Below are 22,597 nucleotides of genomic sequence, written 5' to 3' on the forward strand. Positions count from 1 at the left end.
GGGTGGAGCTTGAGTTGTGGAGTTGGCGTCTGGGTTCAGGTCCGACTTCCAGCACTTTTGAGCTGGGGTCCCGGAAGAGTCCCTCAGTCCCACTGTGCTGTCACCTTGGGTGTGCCGCGGGAATGACTGTGCCCGTCCCACGGGAGCACAGGGAGCAGTTTGCAGAAGGTCCTCAAAGTGGTGCAGGCGAGACGCGCACCCGTCCGTCACATCCGTGCCGCTCGGAGCAGCAGGGCACGTGGCCCTGTGCAGACAGGAACCTGGGCCTTCGGACCGGGCCTTCACGTGCCCCCCGGGGCAGCCGCGTCCTAGCTGCCTGGCCTCGTGGAAGGTACTTTCACCCTGTGGAGTTTCACTTTCCAAATCTGTAAACCCCGAGTCGTTACAGGAATAAATGAGCTAATCCCTTCAGCAGAGGAGGCCTTCCGCAGCCAGGGTGCCGGCTGGGACACCAGGGCCACAGGAGAGCTCATCAGCTTCCCTGTTCCCTGCACTGCGATTCGCCGAATCCTACGTACATTTTGCCTGCATATTAACATCTCTGAAGTCAGGATGAGCCTTGAATCAGTAGCATCTTCATGTTATGATCTGTCCAGTTTTCCCAGCACCGTTTGTGGAAGAGACCGTCTTTCTCCCACTGCATATCTTGCCCCCTTTGTTGTAGTTCAATTGCTCACAGACCAGTATACGTTGTGGGTTTACTTCTGGGCTCTCTGTTCCGTTCTGTTGATCTGTGGGTCCGGTTTTCATGCCAGCACCATACTGCTTTGATGACTGCAGCTTGGTGGTATATCTTTTTTTTTTTTATGTTTTATTTATTTTTGAGAGAGAAAGAGAGAGACAGCATGAGCAGGAGAGGGTCAGAGAGAGAGGAAGACACAATCCGAAGACAGGCTCCAGGCTTTGAACTAGCTGTCAGCACAGAGCCTGACATGGGGCTTGAACCCATGAACTGCGAGATCATGACCTGAGCGGAAGTCAGATGCTTCACCGACTGAGCCCCCCAGGCGCCCCTTGGTGGTGTATCTTGAAATCTGGGACTGTGATACTTCCAGCTTTGTTCTTCTTTCCAAGATTGTTGTTTGGGGAACTTTGGTCAAAACATAATAATATTTTGCAGCATTTTTTTTTCACTCATAGCAACACACAAAATACTGGTGCATCATTTAGAGTCCCTGCAATATATATGCACCATATATATACACCACCATGTGCATATGTATATGTACATACATACAATTTACAGATTTGGCACCAGAGGGTCTGACAGGTTAAAGCCCCTCACTTAAGGTCACTTAACTCTAAGAGACCACTCTTAAACACTCAGAGAACGTATACAAGTCATTTTACTTTGATACAAAATCACATAAAATCAAGTAAAGTCTCGTGAAGCAAAATCGAATATTCGCCTCATATCCTTGAAAGCATCACTGGAATGTCAATGCCGTTTTCTCCCGCGTTCCCTGCTCCCCTCTCCCGGTGGGCTCAGGCATTTTTGCTGCTACTACGGTGGAGACCAGGGTCACCTGTGGGACCAGACAAGGGGAGGGCGCATCTGCTCGCTGGAGGCCCCCCCGGGAGGCCGAGGTGGGGCAGGAAGTAGGTCTCTTTCCCTTTTGCTTTCCTTCTGCGGCCTTGCCCTGGCTGAGCCTCCTGGGGCGTCAGCTCCGCGGCCACACAGACTGTGGTCCTGAGCGCCTCCCTCCTTCCTCCGTGGTGGCTTCCGGGAGAAACGAATGAGCAAGGACAGTGCATACACGCGGCATGGAGAGATGCGTTTGGGAGTCTGGGCGCGTCGCCTTCTTGAGTCCGAGATCTCCTGCCTTAGTCGTGGCCTTAGACCTGCGTCTACTTCCCCGATCGGAAAAAGAACCTGTGTGAAGAGAAAGGAGGATCAGAGGGCACCCGGGGGAAACGCGGGGTGCGGGACCCTGAAGAGTCTGTAAGAGGCTCCTGCAGGCCACGGACCCCAACGTCTGCTCAGGGCTCAGTCCGGGCAGACGCCGTCGAGGGGCTTTCCATCCGTCAGCTCAGTTCACACTCATGACAGCTTGATGAGCTACGGACCAGCAATGTCCCTGCTGTACAGATGAGCACACTGAGGCCCTGCAAGCTTTAGTAACAGGCCCGCGGTCACACAGTAAGTTGTGAAACATGAGCTGGTGGACCCAGAGCCCATTTAAAATGCTAGGCTGGGCCGAAAGACGGTGTCTGACGCCTTTTTTAACTTCGGGAGGTTTCACTGGGGAGGAAGCATGCATGCGACCTCCAACTATAAACAGATCTTTGCCATGAATACAGATGGGCATGGAAATTCTCAGATCAAACATACAGAGATCCCCTGAGACACGAATACCAAACGCTCAGCGTTTCCCCCTCACATGCAAAGTTCTGAGAAGGAAGCGTGCTGTCCCGGCCTTGATCGCCGCGCTCAGTGTCAGGGCCTGTTACTTCCCCGCTCCGAGCTGGCTGTTGGGCTGGGAAGCCCGTGACAGGAAGATGGCTTTGTGCTTCTCGTCAAAGACAACCCCCTCGCGGACCGTGCGCGGCCCCTCTGGCAGTGGCCGGGGCGGGCCCTGGACTCGTCTCCCCTGAACCCGTCCGTGCTGCCCACGCCCACCAGTGCCCGGGCTCAGGAAGTGACGTCATCGCCCGCCTCGCCGTTCATGCCAGGAACCCGGGAGTTGTTCTCAGCTCCTCCCCCCCATCTGCTCCCTGTTAGTCACCAGGCCCCAGATACGTTCCTGATCCCAACACTTGTCCTCTCCTCCGCTGCCTCCCGCCCCCCAGTCCGAGTCAGCACGGCAGCCTCCCCGCCGCCCGCCAGAATCCGCTCCCGCAGCAGCCAGGACGGCCGTGTCGCGGCCGTGTCGCTCCGCAGAGCTGTCACTCCACAGCTGAAGCCTTTCCGTGGCTCCCCGTCGTCCTCAGGACACAGACAAGTCTCCTTGGCATGACCTGCTTCCTCGGGAAGTCATTCATTCATTCATTCGTTCATTCATTCATTCATTCATTCATTCACTAAGCTGGTCTGACCGTGAAACTGTGGCCTCATGCTCATTAGACATGTGATCTCAGGCTGGCTTCTTTATTTTACTATTATTATTATTTTTTCGCCACATCAGGCTCAAACTCTAAGGGGCCCACAGAACTCCCCTAGAAGAGGCACAAAGAAACCAGTAGTTTATGTCTTCTGGAAGCCTCACTTACAATGGGATGTCCAGCCAATAAAAGTGCTAAGTAAACATCTTCAGAAACGACACCCGGAGTGGAATGGAGACGCTGTGTCGTTTTATTACTTGACCTCAGGAGGGGCTTCCTTGGGACAGAAACACGCCCCCGGCCCTGCTGTGACTCTGCGGCCACCCCGCCCCCACAGAGCAGCCGGAGGTCCTGTCGCTCTCCTGCTTAAAACCCTCTGGTGTCTTCCCGAAGTTCTCAGAGTGGAATTCAAGCTCCTTAGTGGGACCGTCGCCACCCCCCCATGCTAATCTCCAGCCTCCCCCCCCTTCACCGCCCACCTCAGGCCTTTATACCTACTGCTCCCTCTGCCAAGAATGCTCTTCTCGCAGTCTTTATGGTCGTTCAGGGTCCAGTGTGAATGTCACCTCCTCAGGGAAGCCTTCCAGGACTCCCCAGAGTGTACCCCGCCTACGTCTGTAAGATGTCCCTTCCTTAAATCTTTTCAGTCACCCCTTTTAAGTGTGTGATTTGTTTCTGGCCAGGACCCTGGCAAATGTCCCCCCTCCATCACTCATCCACATTAAGTGTCTGGCCCTCGTAGGCATCTGAGTTTGAGATCCCTGACGGAGGCTGTTTCCCAGTGTCTGTCCAAGAGATCGGGGCAGGTAACTGTCTCCTGGCCACGCATTCCTGGAGCAGCCGAGGCAAACGGGCTGTCTGCTTCACGGAGGGGTGGGGGAAGGGCGGGCCTCCTGCACGGGCACCTGGTGGCTGGGGAGGCACCTCTCCAAGTGCAGTCTAAGAGCTCTCCACATCAGAGTTTTATTAGAAATTCAGATTTCTGGGCTTCATCCTAGACTTGACTTCCGAGAATCTGAGTTTGAAGCAAGTACCCCACACTCCATGGTTTGAGGCTTAGTGCCCGGAGAAATGACGGATTAGCAGGAGCATAACCATGAGGGGACGACGGAAAGGAAACCACATGATGTGGCCCAGTGCTGGGAGACACAGGCGCCTCCAAAGGTGGCGCCCCTGCTTTTCTAACTAAAGTCTGCACTCAACGGGGGGCTCGAACTCACACGCCCAAGATCAAGAGTCGCCTGCTCTACCACCTGAGCCAGTCAGGCGCCCCATGAGTCCCCCTTAAGCTCTAATAATTATTGTCATTATTGTTTGTTTTGGTTGTAGTAGCATTATATCACACGGGGGCAGTAGCGTAGAATCTGAACTTCTTTGAGTTCAAATCCTGACTTTGCTATTTACTACCTGTGTGACCCTCAGGGGAATGAATTTACCTCCCTGGATCTATTTTTCCAGCTGCGGAATGGGGATAATGACAGCTCCTGCCTCCGAAGGTCACTGTGAAGAGTCAGTGAACCGATGTACGCTACGTGCTTAGACTACAGTCTGGCAGATACGGTAACACTCCGGCTCTGGGGGACCCCTCAGCCGGGGCCAGCCTCCACGGGTCCCCACTCCTCCCTCTGGCAAATATTTGGGGGGTGGGGCAGCAAGGTAACTCACAATTTCCTTATGATGGTCTTCTCCTCCTTGTTACTTCTGGCAGTGCCAGGCCTGGCGACGTGGGCATCTTTTTCTCTTCGTCCTCTTGAGGCTTCTCTCGGTGGGATCAGACCACTGGGGGAAAGGGGACGAATAAACGGGCTGTTTTACTGCAGACCTTCTGTGTGTGCAGCTCTGAAAGCGAAGGGTCTTAACAATAATCATTATACTAGAAATCACTGACAGCTAGAGTCCGAGAGATTCCGCTTCCAGTAGTGGGAATATTCCTTCCACGTTTCCAAGGCTGACCTCTCTTCCTGCCTTCCCTTGTCTAACTGGTGGCGAGGACTTCAACCTTCTCCACTTTCTAGCAATATGACCACGTATCAATTCTCTAACTAAAGCCTTGATTTTCTAATCAATAAAGGGAGGATAATAAGAGTGACTGCCTCCTAGGACTGAGTGACCAAGTGAGATATTACACAGCATCTGACTTTCACTCCACAAATATTTAGTGAGCCCCGTACTGTGCCAAAGCTGGAGCAGGGAACAAAACAGAATTATCTTCTCTCATGCAGTTCGTATTTTTCCACCAGGGAAGGAAGCAGTCAATAAATAAATATATAAATAAATAAATAAAGTAAAAAAATATATAGTAAGTCAGATGGTAATAAGAACTACATTGATATTGACCGATGAGCTATTGAGGTCAGTTGACTCAAAGAGGACCAGGGGCGCCTGGGTGGCTCAGTCGGTTAAGTGTCCGACTTTGGCTCACGTCATGATCTCACGGTTCATGGGTTCAAGCCCCACATCGGGCTCTGTGCTGACAGCTAGCTCAGAACCTGGAGCCTGTCTTTGGATTCTGTGTCTCCCTCTCTCTCTGACCCTCCCCTGCTCACACTGTCTCTCTCTTTCTCTAAAACAAATAAAAACATTTGACAAAAAAAAAAAAAAAAAAAAAAAACCAGAGGACCAGAGCATTTCCCTGGACTTGATGTACGGAAGCTGGAAGAAGCTGCTCTCTCACCTGGTCACCGGGGATCGCCAGCAGCCATGTTTCTAAGATTCCCAGCAGGTGTGTCCACAACACAACATAATGAGGCCAACAAACAAAGAGAAGCAAGGAGGAAAGAAAGAGGCACCAAGTCTCTGGTTCCAACCCTGAGGCCTTAATTGCAGTTCTTTCTTTATTTCTGAAGGCAATCCAAAATCTTTCCCAACTACGTGGTCAACAAATTCTGTTATGTACTTAAGCTAGTTTGAACCGAATTTCTGTCACTTGCAACAAACAGAAACCTGACTACAAGGCAATATTTCAAAAAATTTTTAATTTTCATTTTTTAAAGTTTATTTTGAGAGAGAGAAAGTGGGGGGAAGGGACAGATAGAGAGAGAGAGACAGACAGAATCCCAAGCAGGTTCCACGCTGTCAGCACAGAGCCAGACATGGGGCTCGATCTCATGAACAGTGTGATCATGACCTGAGCTAAAGTCAAGACAGAGGATTAACCAACTGAGTCACCCAGGCACCACCCAGATTTTTAATTTTTTTTAAAATGTTAGAGAGAGAGTCCACATGTGTATGTGCAAGCAGGGGAGGGGCACAGGGAGGGAGAGAGACTCTCAAACAGGCTCCAGCCCAACAGAGGGCTCGATCCCACAACCCTGGGGTCATGACCTGAGCTGAAGTTAAGCGTCAGACACCTAACTGACTGAGCCACCCGGGCACCCCACGATGCAATATTTCAAGGGTAATAGCTTGTTATATCCACCTCGGTATTTTGCTGTGGCACCTGCTGGTAAATTTCTGCCCTCCGTACAGACTGAATTGTGTCCCCCGGAACTCGTATGTTGAAGCCCTAAGCCCCAGGGTGATGCTATTTGGAGATGAGGCCTTTGGGAGACAATTAGGTTTAAATGAGGTCATGGAGGGGCGCGTGCTTGGATCAGAGGCGACGGCCGAGGGCTTGCTCTCTCTGCCAGGTGCAAGAGCCCAGGAAGAGTCAGAACTGGCCGTACTGGCGCCCTGATCTTGGACTTCTACCTGCCAGAATTATGAGAAAACATATTCCTATTGGTTAGACCACCCAGTCTATGGTGTTCAGTTATGGGCGCCCAGCTGCCTAAGATGCCTCTTTAGGTATGACGGTCACAGAGCCGGGTTCATCCTTCCTCTCCTTTGCAAAGAGTGAGCTCTTATAATTTAATATTATTCTTTGTATATTTGCTATAGCATTAATATTAACATATTATTAATTTATTATTAATAAAAACCCCTTCTGTTATCTATTGTTGCGTAACACCCTAAAACACGGTGATTTGAAACAAGGACGATTTGTGATTTCTCACGATGGCCCCATTCCCTAGGGCTGGCTTGGTGGGCCACCCGGGCGCAGCCGGGGCGCCTCACTCCGTGTGACCTCGCCGAGGGACTGCCTCGCGCCTCCTCACAGAACGGTGGGCTCAAGCATTCCGCAAGGACTGGGCCCGAAAACTCTCCTGGCGCCCTCCCCTCGGAAGCCACACGGCATCGCTTCCACGACATTCCAGGGGTCAAAGCAAGTCACTGGGCCGCCCAGACTCAAGCAGAAGGAAGACAGACTCTACCTCTTGAGGCTGGAAAAGTCTCGTTGCAAAAGGCACTCGGGATGGGAAAAATCGTGGCCATCTTTGGAAGCAGCCTCCCACCTCTGCCTCAATTCAGAACTATCACTGGGGCGCTCAGTGGATTAAGCGGCTGAGTCTTGAGCTCAGCTCAGGTTTGGATCTCATGGTCATGAGTTTGAGCCCCCCGCTGGGCTCCACACTGGGCATGGAGCCTACTTAAAACAAAAGAAAGCAAAACAAACAAAATACACTAGAACTTGAACCTCCAAGCGGACGCGGTTGCTAGGAGAACACTTCAGCAGCCATGCCAGTTTCTCCAGGACGTAGGACCCACGAGAGGAAGCGCAGGGCCGCTGCCTGCCGGCCTGGCCTCTACCGGCCGGGGCGCGCCGCTGTTCTCTGGGGACTCAGAACTCGAGCTGAAGGGCGTCTCTTTATCCGCTAACGAGCTGGGGAGTGGTTCCTGTGTTTAACTATCTGTGTCTGAAGTACTTCTTAGATGAGATGCAGAAAGGTCCTCCACTAACGCGGTTCCCACCCCAGCAGAAGGAAGACAATTAGGTTCCCGTGGGCAGAACTCGGGCCTTCTGGACGCGGCTCCTGAGGAACTCTTTTTTACGGTACCACTGCCTTCTTAAGGATTCTACCTTGAGCGAACTTAAAGATCATGTCACGGGGCGGGGGGGTAAAGGAAAAGAGAGGTATCCCTTGGACTTCGCTTTGTTTTGAATCAGCCTAAGTTCTTACTTGTAAATGTGGCCAATGATTAAAAGCCTGGGCTCCGATCATCAGGCTGTCTGAGGTCATGTGTCACTGTGGCCACCACGAGCCGTGGGACTTCGGCAGGTACTGACCTCCCTGAACCTCAGGACACCTTGCGGGTAACATTACCGTAACTCTCCTTGCTGTGAGCACTAACGGAAACGATGCTTGGAGTGCGCTTAGCCGAGTGCCTGGCACACGACACACACTGATATACATTAGCTGGCGCTGAGTTTTTCATTCTCTTCGTCTTTCCTTCTTCTGCCTTTAAGGGAAACTGCTTTGTTTAACGCAACAGTTTCTCAGAATTATTCAACCACAGAGCCCCTTTTCAAGAAGTGACAAGATGAAAGAAAATATTTTGGGAAACAGGATGCAGATGGAGATAACAAAGTCCCCACCCAGCATGTCAACTGCTTCTTGCTGCCTCTCTTGCTTGTCCTACAATCTTTTCCTTACATGTCACTGTGGTCTTTTTATTTTTAAGGTTTTAGTTTTAAGTAATCTCCATATCCAACATGGGACTTGAACTCAGAACCTGAGATCAGGAGTCACAGAGTCTACTGACTGAGCCAGCCAGGTGCCCCTATTGTGACATTTTATAACTTTTAATTTTTATATAATTTCAAACTTATAGACAAACTGTAAAATAAGTATGGAGACTTCTTATATACTCTTTATCCAAATCCTCCAGCTGTTTGTCTCTGTATCTACCTACCTGCCTGCCTATCCACCCACCCATCCACTCACCCGTCCATCCACCTGTCTGTGTGCCTTCTGAACCACTTGAGAGGAAGCTGGAGACATGGTACCCTCTTATTCCTAAATACGATGGTGTAGATTTCTGAGGACCGAGGACATTCTCCTAACCACGTAGTTCAGTTATCGAGTTACCATATTGCTATTTTATTTTATACTTTTTAAAAAATGTAAGCGCTATGCCCAACATGACGCTTGAACTCATGACCCTGAGATCAAGGCTTGCAGGCTCTACGGACTGAGCCAGCCAGGCGCCCTTCATGTTGATCTTTTTTTTTTTTTTTAATGTTTTTAATTTATTTTTGAGAGACAGAGAGAGAGCGAGCGTGAGCAGGGAAGGGTCAGAGAGAGAGGGAGGTACAGAATCTGAAGCAGGCTCCAGGCTCTGAGCTAGCGGTCAGCACAGAGTCCGATGCGGGGCTCGAACCCACAAACCGTGAGATCATGACCTGAGCCAAAGCTGGACGCTTAACCGACTGAGCCCCCCAGGCGCCCCCCAGGTTGATCTTTTAAAACAGTAAATCAGATCTTGTCATTTCTTTGATTAAAACTTTCCAATGACTTCTCATTACACTTACAATAAAATTAGAACTCCTTCCTGTGGCCCAGAAGGCACACCTCTACCTATGTTCCAATTTCCACCATGCTGGGGCTCTTAAATTGGCCAAGATGCTTCCCACATCAGGGTCTTAGCACTTCTCCTCCACTTTTGCCCTACCAATCCTTACACGGCTGCTTCCTGCCACTGACCTCACACGGGTCTTTGCTGACCACTCCATGTAAAACAGAACCCCTCCCCTCTCCAAGCGCTTTACTGTCATATGTCACTTGTTTAGGTTTTTAACCTTTTTTTCATGTTTACTTATTTTTGAGAGACAGCGCAGCATGAGCAGGGGAGGGGCAGAGAGAGAGGGAGACAGAATCTGAAGCAGGCTGTCAGCACAGAGCCTGATGCGGGGCTTGAACTCATGAACCAGAAGCTCATGACCTGAGCTGAAGTCGGATACTTAACTGACTGAGCCACCCAGGTGCCCCTCACCTTGTTTTTAAACATGTTTTGTTTTGTTCATTTATTGATTTTGAGAGAGAAAGTGAGCGGGGGAGGGGCAGAGAGAGAGGGAGAGAGAGAATCCTGAGCAGCCTCTGGCTGTGAGTGGAGCGGGGCTCTATCTCACTCACTATGAGATCGTGACCTGAGCCGAGATCAAAAGTCAGATGCTGAGCCAACTGAGCCGCCCAGGCGCCCCCTGCCCCCTTGTGACCACTGAGCACCATTATCCTGCATGTTCGGTTCAGATTTCCGTGTGGACTGCTTGTCTGCCCCCCGGACTAGCACGGACTTCCTCTGTCGCGGGTGTGGCGTGCACTAGGTCGCCGAGCACCCGCCGAGTGACCGTAAGAACGAACACGTGCCGCACCCCGGATTCTGGGCGGGGCCGGTGCTGCGGCGCGGGGTCCCCTGGGCGGCGCCCCACCTCTTATAGCACTGCAGCTCCTCCTGCGCCAGCAGCAGCTGCGACTTGAGTTTGTTGCGCTCCTGGAGCACATCCCGCAGCTCCTGCAGAGTGAAGCGCGGCCGGTTGGGATCTGTCAGGTCCACCACCATTTTGTCTGGTCCAGGGTGTACCTGTAAGAAGAGATACAGTTTCCCTCATGAAGATGGACTGTCGGGGCGCCTGGGAGACTCGTTGGTTAAGCGTTGGACTTCAACTCGGGTCATGATCTCACAGTCCGTGGGTTCAAGCCCCACGTTGGGCTCTGTGCTGAGAGGAGCCGCTTCAGATTCTGTCTCGCACTCCCCTGCTCGCACTTTCTCTCTCTCAAAAAATAAATAAACATTAAAAAATTTTTTCTTTAAAAAAATAAAAAACGATGGACTGTCTACTCCAGAAAGGAATGTTCTGTTTTGTTACTCCCAGGCACTCTATGCGACTAACATCTTTAATGAAAAGCGAGAAAGTTCTAAGTACCATTCTCCAAGTAAACAGCCAGGGCTCCTTGGAGAATGGCTGATTCCAGGGCTGGGAAGGGAAAACTCTACGATGAGCCAGTTTCCTTGTGGGAGGGAACAGAATGTCAAAGTGACAGTTTGGAGGAGCTGCCACTGGCCAGACTCAGAACAATTTGAGTATCAAAATGAATAATAATAACAGTTCACATAAAAAGAGAATTCAGGAGTCCATACTTAAAATTTAAACTAATTAACTAATTCATGGAGATGTGATGGTTAATTTTACGTGTCTACTGGCTGGGCTAAGGGACGCCCAGATAGCTGGGTACACATTTCTGGGTGGGTCCGTGAAGGTGTTTCTGGAAGATATTAGCATTTGGTTCGATGAGCTGAGTAAAGCAGATGGCCCTCCCTGGTGGGGGGTAGGCGGCATCCAATCCGCTGAGGACCCACGTAGAAGGAAGGCGGGGAGAGGGTGAATTCGAGCTCTGTTAGTTGATATGGGTCATCCCTTCTCTGGCCCTCAGGTATGGACACTCCTGGTTCTCGGGGTTTTGGTCCAGACCAGGATTTCCACCATCAGCCCACCACCCCCAGTTCGCAGGACTTACTGCTTCTCTAGCTTGCAGACTGCAGATTTCAAGTAAGATTTCTCAGCCTCCATAACTGCATGAGACAGTTCCTCAGATAACTATCTTCTTTATATGGAGAGCTATTTCCCCTCCTGGTTCTGTGTCTCTGCAAAGATCTGATGAGTACAGGGGAGGAGAGGGGAGTTCCCACCTTACAGAATACGGCCAACTAATAAATGCAGAAGATGACAGAGTCAAAAAAAAATCATCCATTTGCCACCAACGTAGTAACAATTGATTCAGGCAAGAGTAAGGAATGGATCTAAAACTTTCTGGTGGAAGTTTGTTAGGGAACAGAATATTTTGCAGTTTCAAAGCATTTCCCCATAACTACTTATAAATTACAGAGGGAGTAAAGGCACTTTTCCAGTGCAGAAATCTTGCAGACACCACGTTAGACAAGTGACACAAGTTAACATCACCAATAATGACAAACTGAAGCAGGTGCCCCCTGATAAAATGCACTGAGAAGGACACAGCATCCTTTCCTGCTAAACACATACCACCTGAATCTAACCATCACGCATCAAAACAAACCTAAGTTGAAGCATATTCTACAAACCAACTGATATATAACCAAAAATGTCAAGGTTGTAAAACACAAGCAAAAGCTGAGGAACTCTCTCAGATTAAAGAGATCTGTCAACTAAAGGTACCATGTAACCATGGACTGGATCCTGCACCAGAAAGAAGATGGTGTAAAGGACATTATCATGAATTTTGAATAGGGATAGTATAGTAGATCTTAGTGTTCTATCACTTTTTTTCCCCTGAATTTGATCATTTACTGTGGCGATGCAAGAGTATGTCTTGTGAGAGTTTAGGGTAAAGGATCCTAATTTTTTACTAATCCTGTAACTAATGTAATGTCTGCGCAAATAGTTAAGAAAAACTGAGTGACTAAATAATACACATAAATATTATTTTTATATGCATATATACATATACATGTGTGTATATAAATTTGTATATGCATACATACATATTTGTTTTGTGTGTGTATATAAATACTCTGACATATATCTTCTTTGTCATCTTCTTTTTTTTTTTGAGAGAGAGAGAGTGAAAGCCAGGGAGAAGGGCAGAGGAAGAGAGAGAGAATCCTAAGCAGGCTCCACACTCAGCAGGGAGCCTGAAGCAGGACTCGATCCCATAACCCTAGGATCATGCCCTGAGTTGAAATCAAGAGCTGGACACTCAACTGACTGAGTCATCCAGGCGCCCCTATATCTGCTTCTTTACCAAATAAGGTGATCTAGGGTACCTGGGTGGCCCAGTTGGTTAAGCATTAACTCTTGATTTTTGGCTCAGGTCATGATCTCACGGTTCATGAGTTTGAGTCCCATGTCAGGCTCTGTGGTGACAGTGGGGAGACTACTTGGGATTCTGTCTCCCTCTCTCCATGCCCCTCCCCCACTTAACTTTAAAAAAAATAATAAGATGATCTAGATGCAGGTTTGGTAAAATACGTGGCTAACAGTTTCTTTTTATGTTTTTAAAATTTATTTTTGAGAGACAGAGAGAGACAACGTGAGCAGGGGAGGGTCAGAGAGAGAGAGGGAGATACAGAATCCGAAGACAGGCTCCAGGCTCTGAGCTAGCTGTCAGCACAGAGCCTGACGCGGGGCTCAAACCCACGAATCGCGAGATCATGACCTGAGCTGAAGCTGGACGCTCAACTGACTGAGCCACCCAGGCGCCCCAGTACTTGGTTCATAAAAACACAGCTTTAAGATGGGAACTATATTGTTAGGGGACATGGAACTACCCGTGGTTTCCACAGGTATTGCTAATGTTGCTGAGGTTTGTTGTCTACATTCACAATTGGAGAAAGTGACCCATTTCAGCTGGAGGTTAATGAAAATGAAAACATAATTTTTTCCCATGCAAAGGCATCGACTTCTTGGATTGGAATCACGATCCCCTGGGGCATCTAAGAACTCTGAGTTAAGAACCCTCAGGTGGAATCGTTGATAACACTGTACAAGGGAAGTTTTCAAAGCCATTAAAAGATGAGTTTTTCATCCTGATTTAATTCAGCTTTCATGCTGTTAACTGAAAATACGCAATAGGCAGAACTGGGTACATATTATAATACCGTTTGTGTGAAAAAGGAAAAATATTTTCATATCTGCTTCTGTTCACAGCAAGTATCTCTGGAAGGATACACAAGAAACCGATCATTTAAATTTTTTCCAGGGAGGGTCATTGGGTGGCTGGGGGTGGAGAGCAGTGGGGAGGTAGAGTTTTCAAGGCAAACACGTTTGCACCTTTTGATCTTTGAACTTAAATTTTATTATTTATTTGCTTATTTAAAGTTTATTTATTTTGAGAAAGAGAGAGCAGAGAGGGTCAGAGAGAGGGAGAGAGAGAGAGAGGGAAAGAGAGAGAAACCCAAGCACTCTCGACATGGGGTTCGAACCCACAAACTGTGAGATCATGACCTGAGCCAAAAAAAACCAAGAGTCAGGCACTTAATTCACTGAGCCACCCAGGCGCCCCTGAACTTAAATGTTTAAAAGAGAAAGGAAAAAACTCCCTCACACCCATTAGGGTGGCTATTGGAAACACTCAAAACAGAAAAGAACAAGCGTGGAAAGCAGGTGGAATTCTTATGTACTGCTGTTGGGAATGTAAAATGGCGCAGTCACTATGGAAAACCATATGGCAGATCCATAAAAAATTAAAAACAGGATTCTCTCATGATCCAGCAATTACACTCTTTTTTAAAATTTTTAAATGTTTATTTGTTTTTGAGAGAGAGAGAAACAGAGTACAAGCAGGGGAGGGGCAGAGAGAGAGACACACACAGAATCGGAAGCAGGCTCCAGGCTCTGAGCTGTCAGCACGGGGCTCGAACTCCTGAATCGTGAGATCATGACCTGAGCCCAAGTCAGACACTTAACTGACTGAGGAACCCTCCACGTTCACAGCAGCCTTATTCACACTAGCCAACAAGCAGAAGCAAGCCAGGGGTCAACCATCAGATGCGTGGACGAACAAAATGTCAGCTCTCCACACAACGGACTTTTATTCAGCTGTTAAAAGGCAGGGGATTCCGACGCCCGCTACACCATGCAAGACCCCTAACGACACTGCGCTCAGTGAAATAAGCCAGTGACAAGAGGAAACACTTACAACTCTCTTATACGAAGTAGCTGGAATAGGAGAATTCATGGAGATGGAATGTAGACACGGAATGGGGTGCCTGGGGGGCTCAGTCAATTAAGTGGCCAACTTCGACTCGGGTCATGATCTCACAGTTCATGGGTTCAAGCCCCGCATCGGGCTCTGTGCTGACAGCTCGGAGCCTGGAGCTTGCTTCCGATTCTGTCTCCTCTCTCTGCCCCTTCCCATCCACACTCTGTCTCTTTCTCTCTTTCAAATATAAACATTAAAAATTTTATAAAAAGACAAGAAAGCAGACATGGGGCGGGGGAGCAGGGAGCGGTGTTTAATAGGACAGAGCTTCAGTTCTGCGAGGCGGAAGGAATTCTGCGTAGTCGGTGGCGATGGTGGCACAAGAGCCTGGACGAACGTCAATGCCACTTCACTGTGCACTTAAGAACGGTTAGGGTGGCACATTTTATGGGTACTTTACCACAATTAAAAGATAATTTTAAAAAAGAAAACAAAGAAGAAGGTGTATTTTTATCAACTGCCTAGTGGCGCTAAACATGCATTCTGTCTGCCCTTTCCCCCACCCCTGTTCTTGAGGCTTATGGTTTGGGAGGGAAATGCCACCTCATCTGCCCCCTGACAAAGCTTGCCCGCTGTGCCCCAGCGCAGGAAACCCCCGGGCGCTGGGCAGAGCCGTGCCCGGTCCGCATGGGGCCGCCTCCATAGCCTTGTCCTGGGGCCGGAGGTGGGGAAAGCGCTCAGGATGTGAGCTGAGCCATCCAGAGCAAGAGTCTCCGAAGCCGGGCTGCAAATGGTACTCGGCCCCCTCGTTGGACGGACACTCTAAAGCAGACACGTATCTCCAAACACTGTTGTCACAGTGACGCATGAGTAGGTGAAATAAACGAGTACCAGGGACGCGGCCGGAAGCCTTCACTTTTCTCCCTGCGGACGCCACCCCGTTCCTGCCGTGCTTTCCCTTCCCGGCACACTTCTTGGTCTGGGATGTGGTTACTGCAGTTCCGGCCCGCAGGGTGCTGAGCTGTCCCACCAGATGTGAGCCCCGTGGGCGCAGGCTCCTGGCTAGTTTAAGCCCTGCAGCCCCGCCATCCTGCCCTATGCAGTCGCCACCAAATGTCATTCCAACAAATGAGGTCAAATGTCTCTGCATTTAGTGTGCGGAGGTAAAGACTAGCGTCTCTGAGCTCAAATCCTGCCTTCATCTCTTACTCGAAGTAAGTCTTCTGGCAAATTACTGAACTGTTCTATGCCTCCATTTCTATAAAATGGATATGCTAACAGTAAGAGGATTCGATGAGATAGTCCATTTAGAACAGCTTTTGTTTTTTTTTTTAACTGGCTGGAGACCACTAGTAATTCATGATGTTCATTTAACCAATTGTGGCAAGAATTTTAAAACTCAACAATAGGGGCGCCTGGGTGGCTCAGTTGGTTGAACAACCAACTCTTGATTTGGGTTCAGGTCATACTCCCAGGGTCATGCGAGCAATGCTTGCGTCAGGCTCCAGTACTGAGCATGGAGACTGCTGACGATTCTCTTTCTTGGGGGCCCCGGGAGGGCTCAGTAGGTCAAGGGACCGACCCACTCTTGACGTGGGCTCAGCTCATGATCTCATGGTTTGTGACTTTGAGCCCTACGTTGGGCTCTGTGCTGACAGTGCGGAACCTGTTTGGGACTCTCTCTCTCTCCCTCTCTGTCCCTCTCTGGTGTCTCTCTCTCTTTCTCAAAATAAATAAACAAACATTTAAAAAAAAAAAGGTTCTGTATCTCTACCCCCTCCCCTGCTCATGCTCTCTCTCTCTCTCTCTCTCTCTAAAATAAAAAAACACATTGGGGCGCTTGGGTGGCTCAGTCGGTTAAGCAGCAGACTTCAGCTCAGGTCCTATCTCATGCTTTGTGAGTTCGAGCCCCTCATCGGGCTCTGTGCTGACACCTCAGAGCCTGGAGCCTGCTTCAGATACTGGTTCTCCCCGTCTTTCTGTCCCTTCCCTGCTCTCACTCTCTCTCTCTCAAAAATAAATTAAGATTAAAGAAAAAAAATTAGATAAAAGAATACTTTAAAAAACTCATAAAATGGAATCGGCAAGTTTGTGCATCAAGTTTAATAAGGGTGAGTCAGGGTAAGCTGTTTCTTGAAACTTGTCTCACCAATATCGGATAGTGATATAATGGATAAATCTGTAAAACAGAGATAGAACATACCTGCACTAATCTTGAATTTATAGCTGGATGATTTTTTTAAAAACTTACTTATTTTAAGTAATCTCTATCCCCAAGTGGGGCTTGAACTCCTGACCCCTGAGATCAAGAGTCACACGCTCCTCTGACTGAGCCAGCAAGGTGCCCCTAGCTCGATAATTATTAACATCGGTGTACACCCATGTAACCACACCCAGATGAGTGCCCCATGAGCCCCCCGCCCCCCGCCCTCTCCCCCACCTCTCTCCTCCCTGGGATATCCGCCAATCTGTCTTCCATAGGAACAGGGTGTTCTACCTGTGCTTCCGTTTCATGTAGCTACACAGTGGGCTCCCTTCTGTGCCTGGCTCCCCGTGTGACACCGGTGAGAGTGGTGCCCACAGCTGCCCTTTTCCCCTGCTGCATAGTACTCCACGGTGCGACTACACCACAGATTTAAAATCCATTCCTCTGTTGCGTTTGTGCTGTGTTTCTTCCGCTTTGACACAATTCTGAAGAAACACTCTCTCAACATTTTTGTTTTGTGGTGTTTTTTGGTGGTCTCATCACTGATTTCTCTCCCTTAGAATTTATTTCTCACTCTAGGTCGAGATTTTCAAAATGTGATGGAACCTGCTGGAAATGCAGATTCCCAGGTCCCACTCCAGATCTGTCGAATCGGAAACTCTGGGGCAAGGGCTCAGCGATGTGTGCTTTAACCAACACCCCAGACGATTCGCAGCACGCTAGAGCTGGAGAGCCCACTGCTCTGGGTCACGTCAAAAATGCTGCAAGGCCCTGATTCGGAACAGCACTCGGCCCACGACCCAGCACCTAGTAAGTGCTCAATCAATGTACCTATCAGACTGCTTCTAATCTGGGGATTGGACCAGCGCGGTGGTTGTCTTCAGGGGCTCTCCCCCCACGCCCTGCAGCCCGCACTCACCTGCCCGCCGGCCGCCGAGCCCTCGGTCCGCAGCCCCTCCACCTCCTTCTTGAGGCTGTCCCTCTCCATTCGCAACTCCTCCACCGTCAGGTTGCCCTCAATCACCAGGGTCTCCAGCATCTCCAGGACGCGGACGATCTTGAACTGCAGCTGTGTCACCCGGGGGTCGCTGCCCAGGGCCATCAGCTCGCGGCCCATCACGTACGAGATATCATACACGTCCTCGGCGGTCAGCTGGAAGGGGCTCTTGCCCAAAGCCCCCTCGGGCCCAGCCTCGTCTGCCTCCTCCTCCTCTTCTTCCCCCTCCTCCTCCTCCTCCTCCTCCTCCTCCTCCTCTCGCAAAGGGGGCTCCTCCATGGCCGCTCGGAGCCCAGCAGCCACGGGATCTGCTTTCTCACAATCTCCGAAAGTGTAACTTCCTCCGGGCGCAGAAAACTTTCCGCAGGCTGAGACCCTGCCTGCAGGGGCCGGGGGCGGCCCGGGAGCGGCCAATCAGCGCGGCCGAGGGGAGGGCCCAGGACAGAAAGGCCTCTCGCGGCGCCTCCCGGGCCCGGGCGCCTGGTGCAGCGGCCCCGCCGACCACCGTGCAGGAGGCCGGCCCCCAGGATGTGGTTTGGGGCGCGAAAAGACAGCAGAAAGGGCGGGCAGCCGAGAAGAGGAACACAGAGGTTAAGGGGTGACCGCGATTGCTCCTGGCTGGGAGATGTTGCAAACCGGGAAGGGGGAGGGGCCGCCGCCTGAGCCCCGCCCCCGGCGACGGCCGCCGCTGCCGCCGGGTTTCCATGGAGACGCGGCGGAGTTTCCACAGCGAGCCTGGGAAAGGAAGGTGAAAAGCCCAGAACTTTTTCTTCTGTGCTCACGCTTTGCAGTCGTAGAATTTGCATTGTCCGTGGAGGAAGATCTGGGTCTCTGTGGGGGCGGGGGTACAAAATTTTCAGAAGCCCGCTGCAAAACAGAGGACTGCTGTTGCTGGGTACGCGCGGGAGTCCGGAGCGCCGGGTTGCGCACAACTCCGGGGCCGGTGGTCGCCACGACCCGTGTGTGGCCTCTGACTCTTAGTAAAAGGGAGAATCCCTGCGCTGTGCACTTGGCCGATTCCTGGGCTTCTCCCTTCCGGCAGGGTTGCGGGCCTGGCGGATTACTTAACCCTCGGCTTCCTACTCGAGGAATGAAAGCATTTAGTGGCGAGGTTGCTGCAGGGACGTCCGCGGTGAGGTCAGGAGATGCTGCACGTGACAAAAGCACTTCGGAACTACGCAAAAAATGTTAGCGGGTGTTGTTCATTCTGTCCTCCAACACATACCAAACTTGTGTGGGAGACACGGGGCAGGCGGGCTGGGGTGTTAGGAGTAATAAGACAAAAACCACCGTCTGTCTGGGAAATTGGAAAGCATTCTACAGATAGGGTATTATTAACCATATTAGCAGTGTGGATTACAAAACGAGTTCTTTTAGCTTTGATTAGAAATGTTTAAGAATCCTAGGGGCGCCTGGGTGGCTCAGTCGGTTAAGTGTCTGACTTCGGCTCAGGTCATGATCTCGCAGTTCGTGGGTTTGAGCCCCGCATCGGGTTCTGTGCTGACAGCTCAGAGCCTGGAGCCTGTTTTGGATTCTGTGTCTCCTCTCTCTGCCACTCCCTTGTTCGCACTCTGTCTCAAAAATAAATCAACATTAAAAAAAAAAAGAATCATAGGCAGAAAACTCCGCAATGGTGCTTGTCTTTCCCAGGAATAGATTGCTAGCTTTCTTGGGGGGTAGATGTAGTTGATTTTCTCCACACTGAGGTTCTAGCAGCACAATGGTGAGTGGCCACGGATAAAACAGGCAAAAAGCAAAGCAAGCAAACAGAATAGACACTATTTTCAGGGGACAATTGTTCTAAAGGTTGGAGCCAGACTCCTGGGCAAGGGCTCAGTAATCCACAAATCACAGACATGACAACGCCCAGGGATTAAATAAGGAGATAAAACGTTAGACTTGCCATAAATAAAATATGGTACATCCAAACAATGGAGTATTATAGAGTGCCTAGGAATAAACTCTTGCAAATATGGTCCAATAATTTTCCATAAGGGTGCCAAGACCATTCTTGAGGGGAAAAGAACAGTCTTTTCAACAAATGTTGCTGGAAAAATTGGATACCTCCATGCAAAAGTATGAAGATGGACCCTTGCCTTACACCATATATAAAAATTAACTCAAAAGAGATAAAAAACATAAAGCTATAAAACTCTTAGAAAAAGACATAGAGGAAAAGCTTCATGTCACTGGATTTAGCAATGACGTCTTCAAAAGCACAGGCAACGAAAGAATATGTACACAAACAGGGCTACATCAACACTCAAAACTTGTGCATCCAGGGCACCTGGGTGGCTCAGTAGGCTGAGCACCTGACTTCGGCTCAGGTCACGATCTCTGAGTTCCAGCTCCACATTGAGCCCAAGTCTGATCCTCTGTCTCCCTCTCTCTCTCTGCCCCTCCCCTGTTTACATTCTCTCTCTTTCAAAATTAAAAAAAACTAAACAGGGGCACCTGGTGGCTCAGGCGGTTAAGCGGCCAACTTCAACTCAGATTATGATTATAATCTCCCAGCTCGTGAGTTTGAGCCCCTTGACAGGCTCTGTGCTGACAGCTTAGAGCCTGGAGGCTGGTTTGGATTCTGTGTCTCCCTCTCTCTCTGCCCCTCCCCTGCTTGCACTCTGCCTCTCTCTCTCTCTCAAAAATAAAAACAATCAAAAACCCAAAACATCAAAAAAACTTGTGCATCGGGGCGCCTGGGTGGCTCAGTCAGTTAAGCCTCCGACTTCGGCTCAGGTCAGATCTCACGTTCGTGGGTTCGAGCCCCGCGTCGGGCTCTGTGCTAACAGCTAGCTCAGAACCTGGAGCCTGTTTCCGTTTCTGTGTCTCCTTCTCTCTCTGCGCCTCCCCCTCTCATGCTCTGTCTCTGTCTGTATCAAAAATAAATAAAACATTAAAAAAAATTAAAAAAAAAACAAAAAACTTGTGCATCAAAAATATATATAAAAATAAGAAAATATCCAAGACCACAATTAAATGAAAAAGCAGCCTTATAGAATGAGTGAATATATTTGCAAGTCAAATCTGATAAGGGGCTATTATGGGTTATTATCCGGATTATACAAAGATCTCCTACAATGCGATAATGAAAAATCTTGGGGCACTTGGGTGGCTCAGTTGGTTAAGTGTCCCACTCTTGATTTAGGCTCAGGTCATAGAGCCTATTTTTTTTTTTGTTTTTGTTTTTAGCTTACTGATTTATTTTGAGAGAGAATGTGAGAGTATGGGAAGGGCAGAGAGAAAGGAAAGAGAGAATCCCAAGTAGGCTCCATGCTGTCAGTGTAGAGCCCAATGTGGGACTAGATCTCATGAACCGAATTGTGAGATCATGACCTGAGCTGAAACAAAGAGTTGGACACTTAACTGACGGAGCCACCCAGGAATTCCTGGAGCCTACTTAAAAACAAACAAACAGGGGTGCCTGGGGGGCTCCGTCGGTTGAGCGTCTGGCTTCAGCTCAGGTCATGATCCCACGGATCATGGGTTCAAGCCCCGTGTCAGGCTCTGTGCTGACAGCTAACTCAGAGCCTGGAGCCTGCTTCGGATTCTGTGTCTCCCTCTCTCTCTGACCCTCCCCTGCTCGTGCTCTCTCTGACTCTCAAAAATAAATTTAAAAAAAAGTAAAAAAAATTTTTTTAAATAAAAACAAAAAACCAAAACAAAACAAACAAAAAAACCCCAAACAGGGGCGCCTGGGTGGTTCAGTCGGTTGAGCGTCCAACTTCGGCTCTGGTCATGATCTCACGGTTCGTGGGTTTGAGCCCCATGTCAGGCTATGTGCTGACAGCTAGCTCAGAGCCTGGAGCCTGTCTTCGGATTCTGTTTGTGTGTGTGTGTGTCTCTCTCTCAAAAATAAATGAAACATTAAAAAAATTTAAACAAAGAAATAGAAAACCTATATAAAAAATGGGTAAAGTAAAAATAGATGCAAAATCTTTAAAAAAAATTTTTTTTAATGTCTTTTTATCTTTGAGAGAGAGAGACAGAGTGTGACCGGGGGAAGAGCAGAGAAAGGGGGAGACACAGAACCTGAAGCAGGTTCCAGGCTCTGAGCTGTCAGCACAGAACCCAACGTGAGGCTTGCACTCACAAACCATGAAATCATGACCTGAGCTGAACTGTGAGATCATGATCTGAGCCGAAGTCAGACGCTTAACTGACTGAGCCACCCAGGCGCCCCAGAAAAATAGATGCAAAATCTTTAGCAAGATATTAGCAAACAGAATTTAGCACTACATAAACATTATTATATACCACGACCACATAGGGTTTATTCCAGGGATGCACAGCAGGTTCAGAACAAATAGTCTATGTAATCCTCCATAATTACAGGCTAAAGCTTACACACACACACACACACATACACACACACCCCTATTAGAGCTAATAAACAGCTCAAGATTCCAGGATACAAGATCAATATACAAAAACCAATTACATTTCTATACACTTGCAAGAAATAATCTGAAAATGAAAATAAGACAATTCCACTTAATTAAAATACTTAGAAACAGATTTAATGGGGGCGCCTGGGTGGCTCAGTCGGTTGAGTGTTCAACTTCGGCTCAGGTCATGATCTCATCGCTTGTGGTTTTGAGCCCCGTGTCGGGCTCTGTGCTAACAGCTCAGATCCTAGAGTCTGCTTCGGATTCTGTGTCTCCCTCTCTCTTTGCCCCTCCCCCGCTTGCTTGCGTGCGCACGCTCGCTCTCTCTCTCTTTCAAAAATGAATAAAAGTAAAAAAAAAAAAAAAAAAGGAATTTAAGAAACATTCCTCCCCTGAGATTTAAGACAGTGCATGTAGGGGCGCCTGGGGCGGCTCAGCCGGTTCAAGCATCCAACTTCATCTCAGGTCA

The 22,597-nt window shown here is 49.2% G+C and overlaps 1 protein-coding gene across 1 annotated transcript; it reads right to left on the bottom strand.

Moving 5' to 3' along the window:
* Positions 1-1,328: 1,328 nt before the first annotated feature.
* On the bottom strand, positions 1,329-18,323 carry RILPL2 (Rab interacting lysosomal protein like 2). Its single transcript, XM_029922100.1, has 4 exons — positions 17,666-18,323; positions 10,292-10,443; positions 4,708-4,821; positions 1,329-1,873 (listed from the first exon to the last, which is right to left on the bottom strand). The coding sequence occupies exons 1-4, from the start codon at positions 18,020-18,022 to the stop codon at positions 1,849-1,851; spliced, it is 648 nt and encodes a 215-aa protein (XP_029777960.1). The 5' UTR covers positions 18,023-18,323; the 3' UTR covers positions 1,329-1,848.
* Between the last annotated feature and the right edge of the window lie 4,274 nt (positions 18,324-22,597).

The sequence above is a fragment of the Suricata suricatta genome, chromosome 14 (genome assembly GCF_006229205.1).
Source record: "Suricata suricatta isolate VVHF042 chromosome 14, meerkat_22Aug2017_6uvM2_HiC, whole genome shotgun sequence".
NCBI lineage: Eukaryota > Metazoa > Chordata > Mammalia > Carnivora > Herpestidae > Suricata > Suricata suricatta.

What these genes read in the sequence shown, in the direction of transcription:
- RILPL2 (XM_029922100.1), bottom strand. Translation starts at nt 18,022, where the DNA reads ATGGAGGAGCCCCCTTTGCGAGAGGAGGAGGAGGAGGAGGAGGAGGAG. An exon ending in GCTCGGCGGCCGGCGGGCAG is followed by an intron (nt 10,444 to 17,665) that starts GTGAGTGCGGGC and finishes CTCTTCTTACAG; the next exon opens with GTACACCCTGGACCAGACAA. An exon ending in GAGCTGCAGTGCTATAAGAG is followed by an intron (nt 4,822 to 10,291) that starts GTGGGGCGCCGC and finishes CCTTTCCCCCAG; the next exon opens with TGGTCTGATCCCACCGAGAG.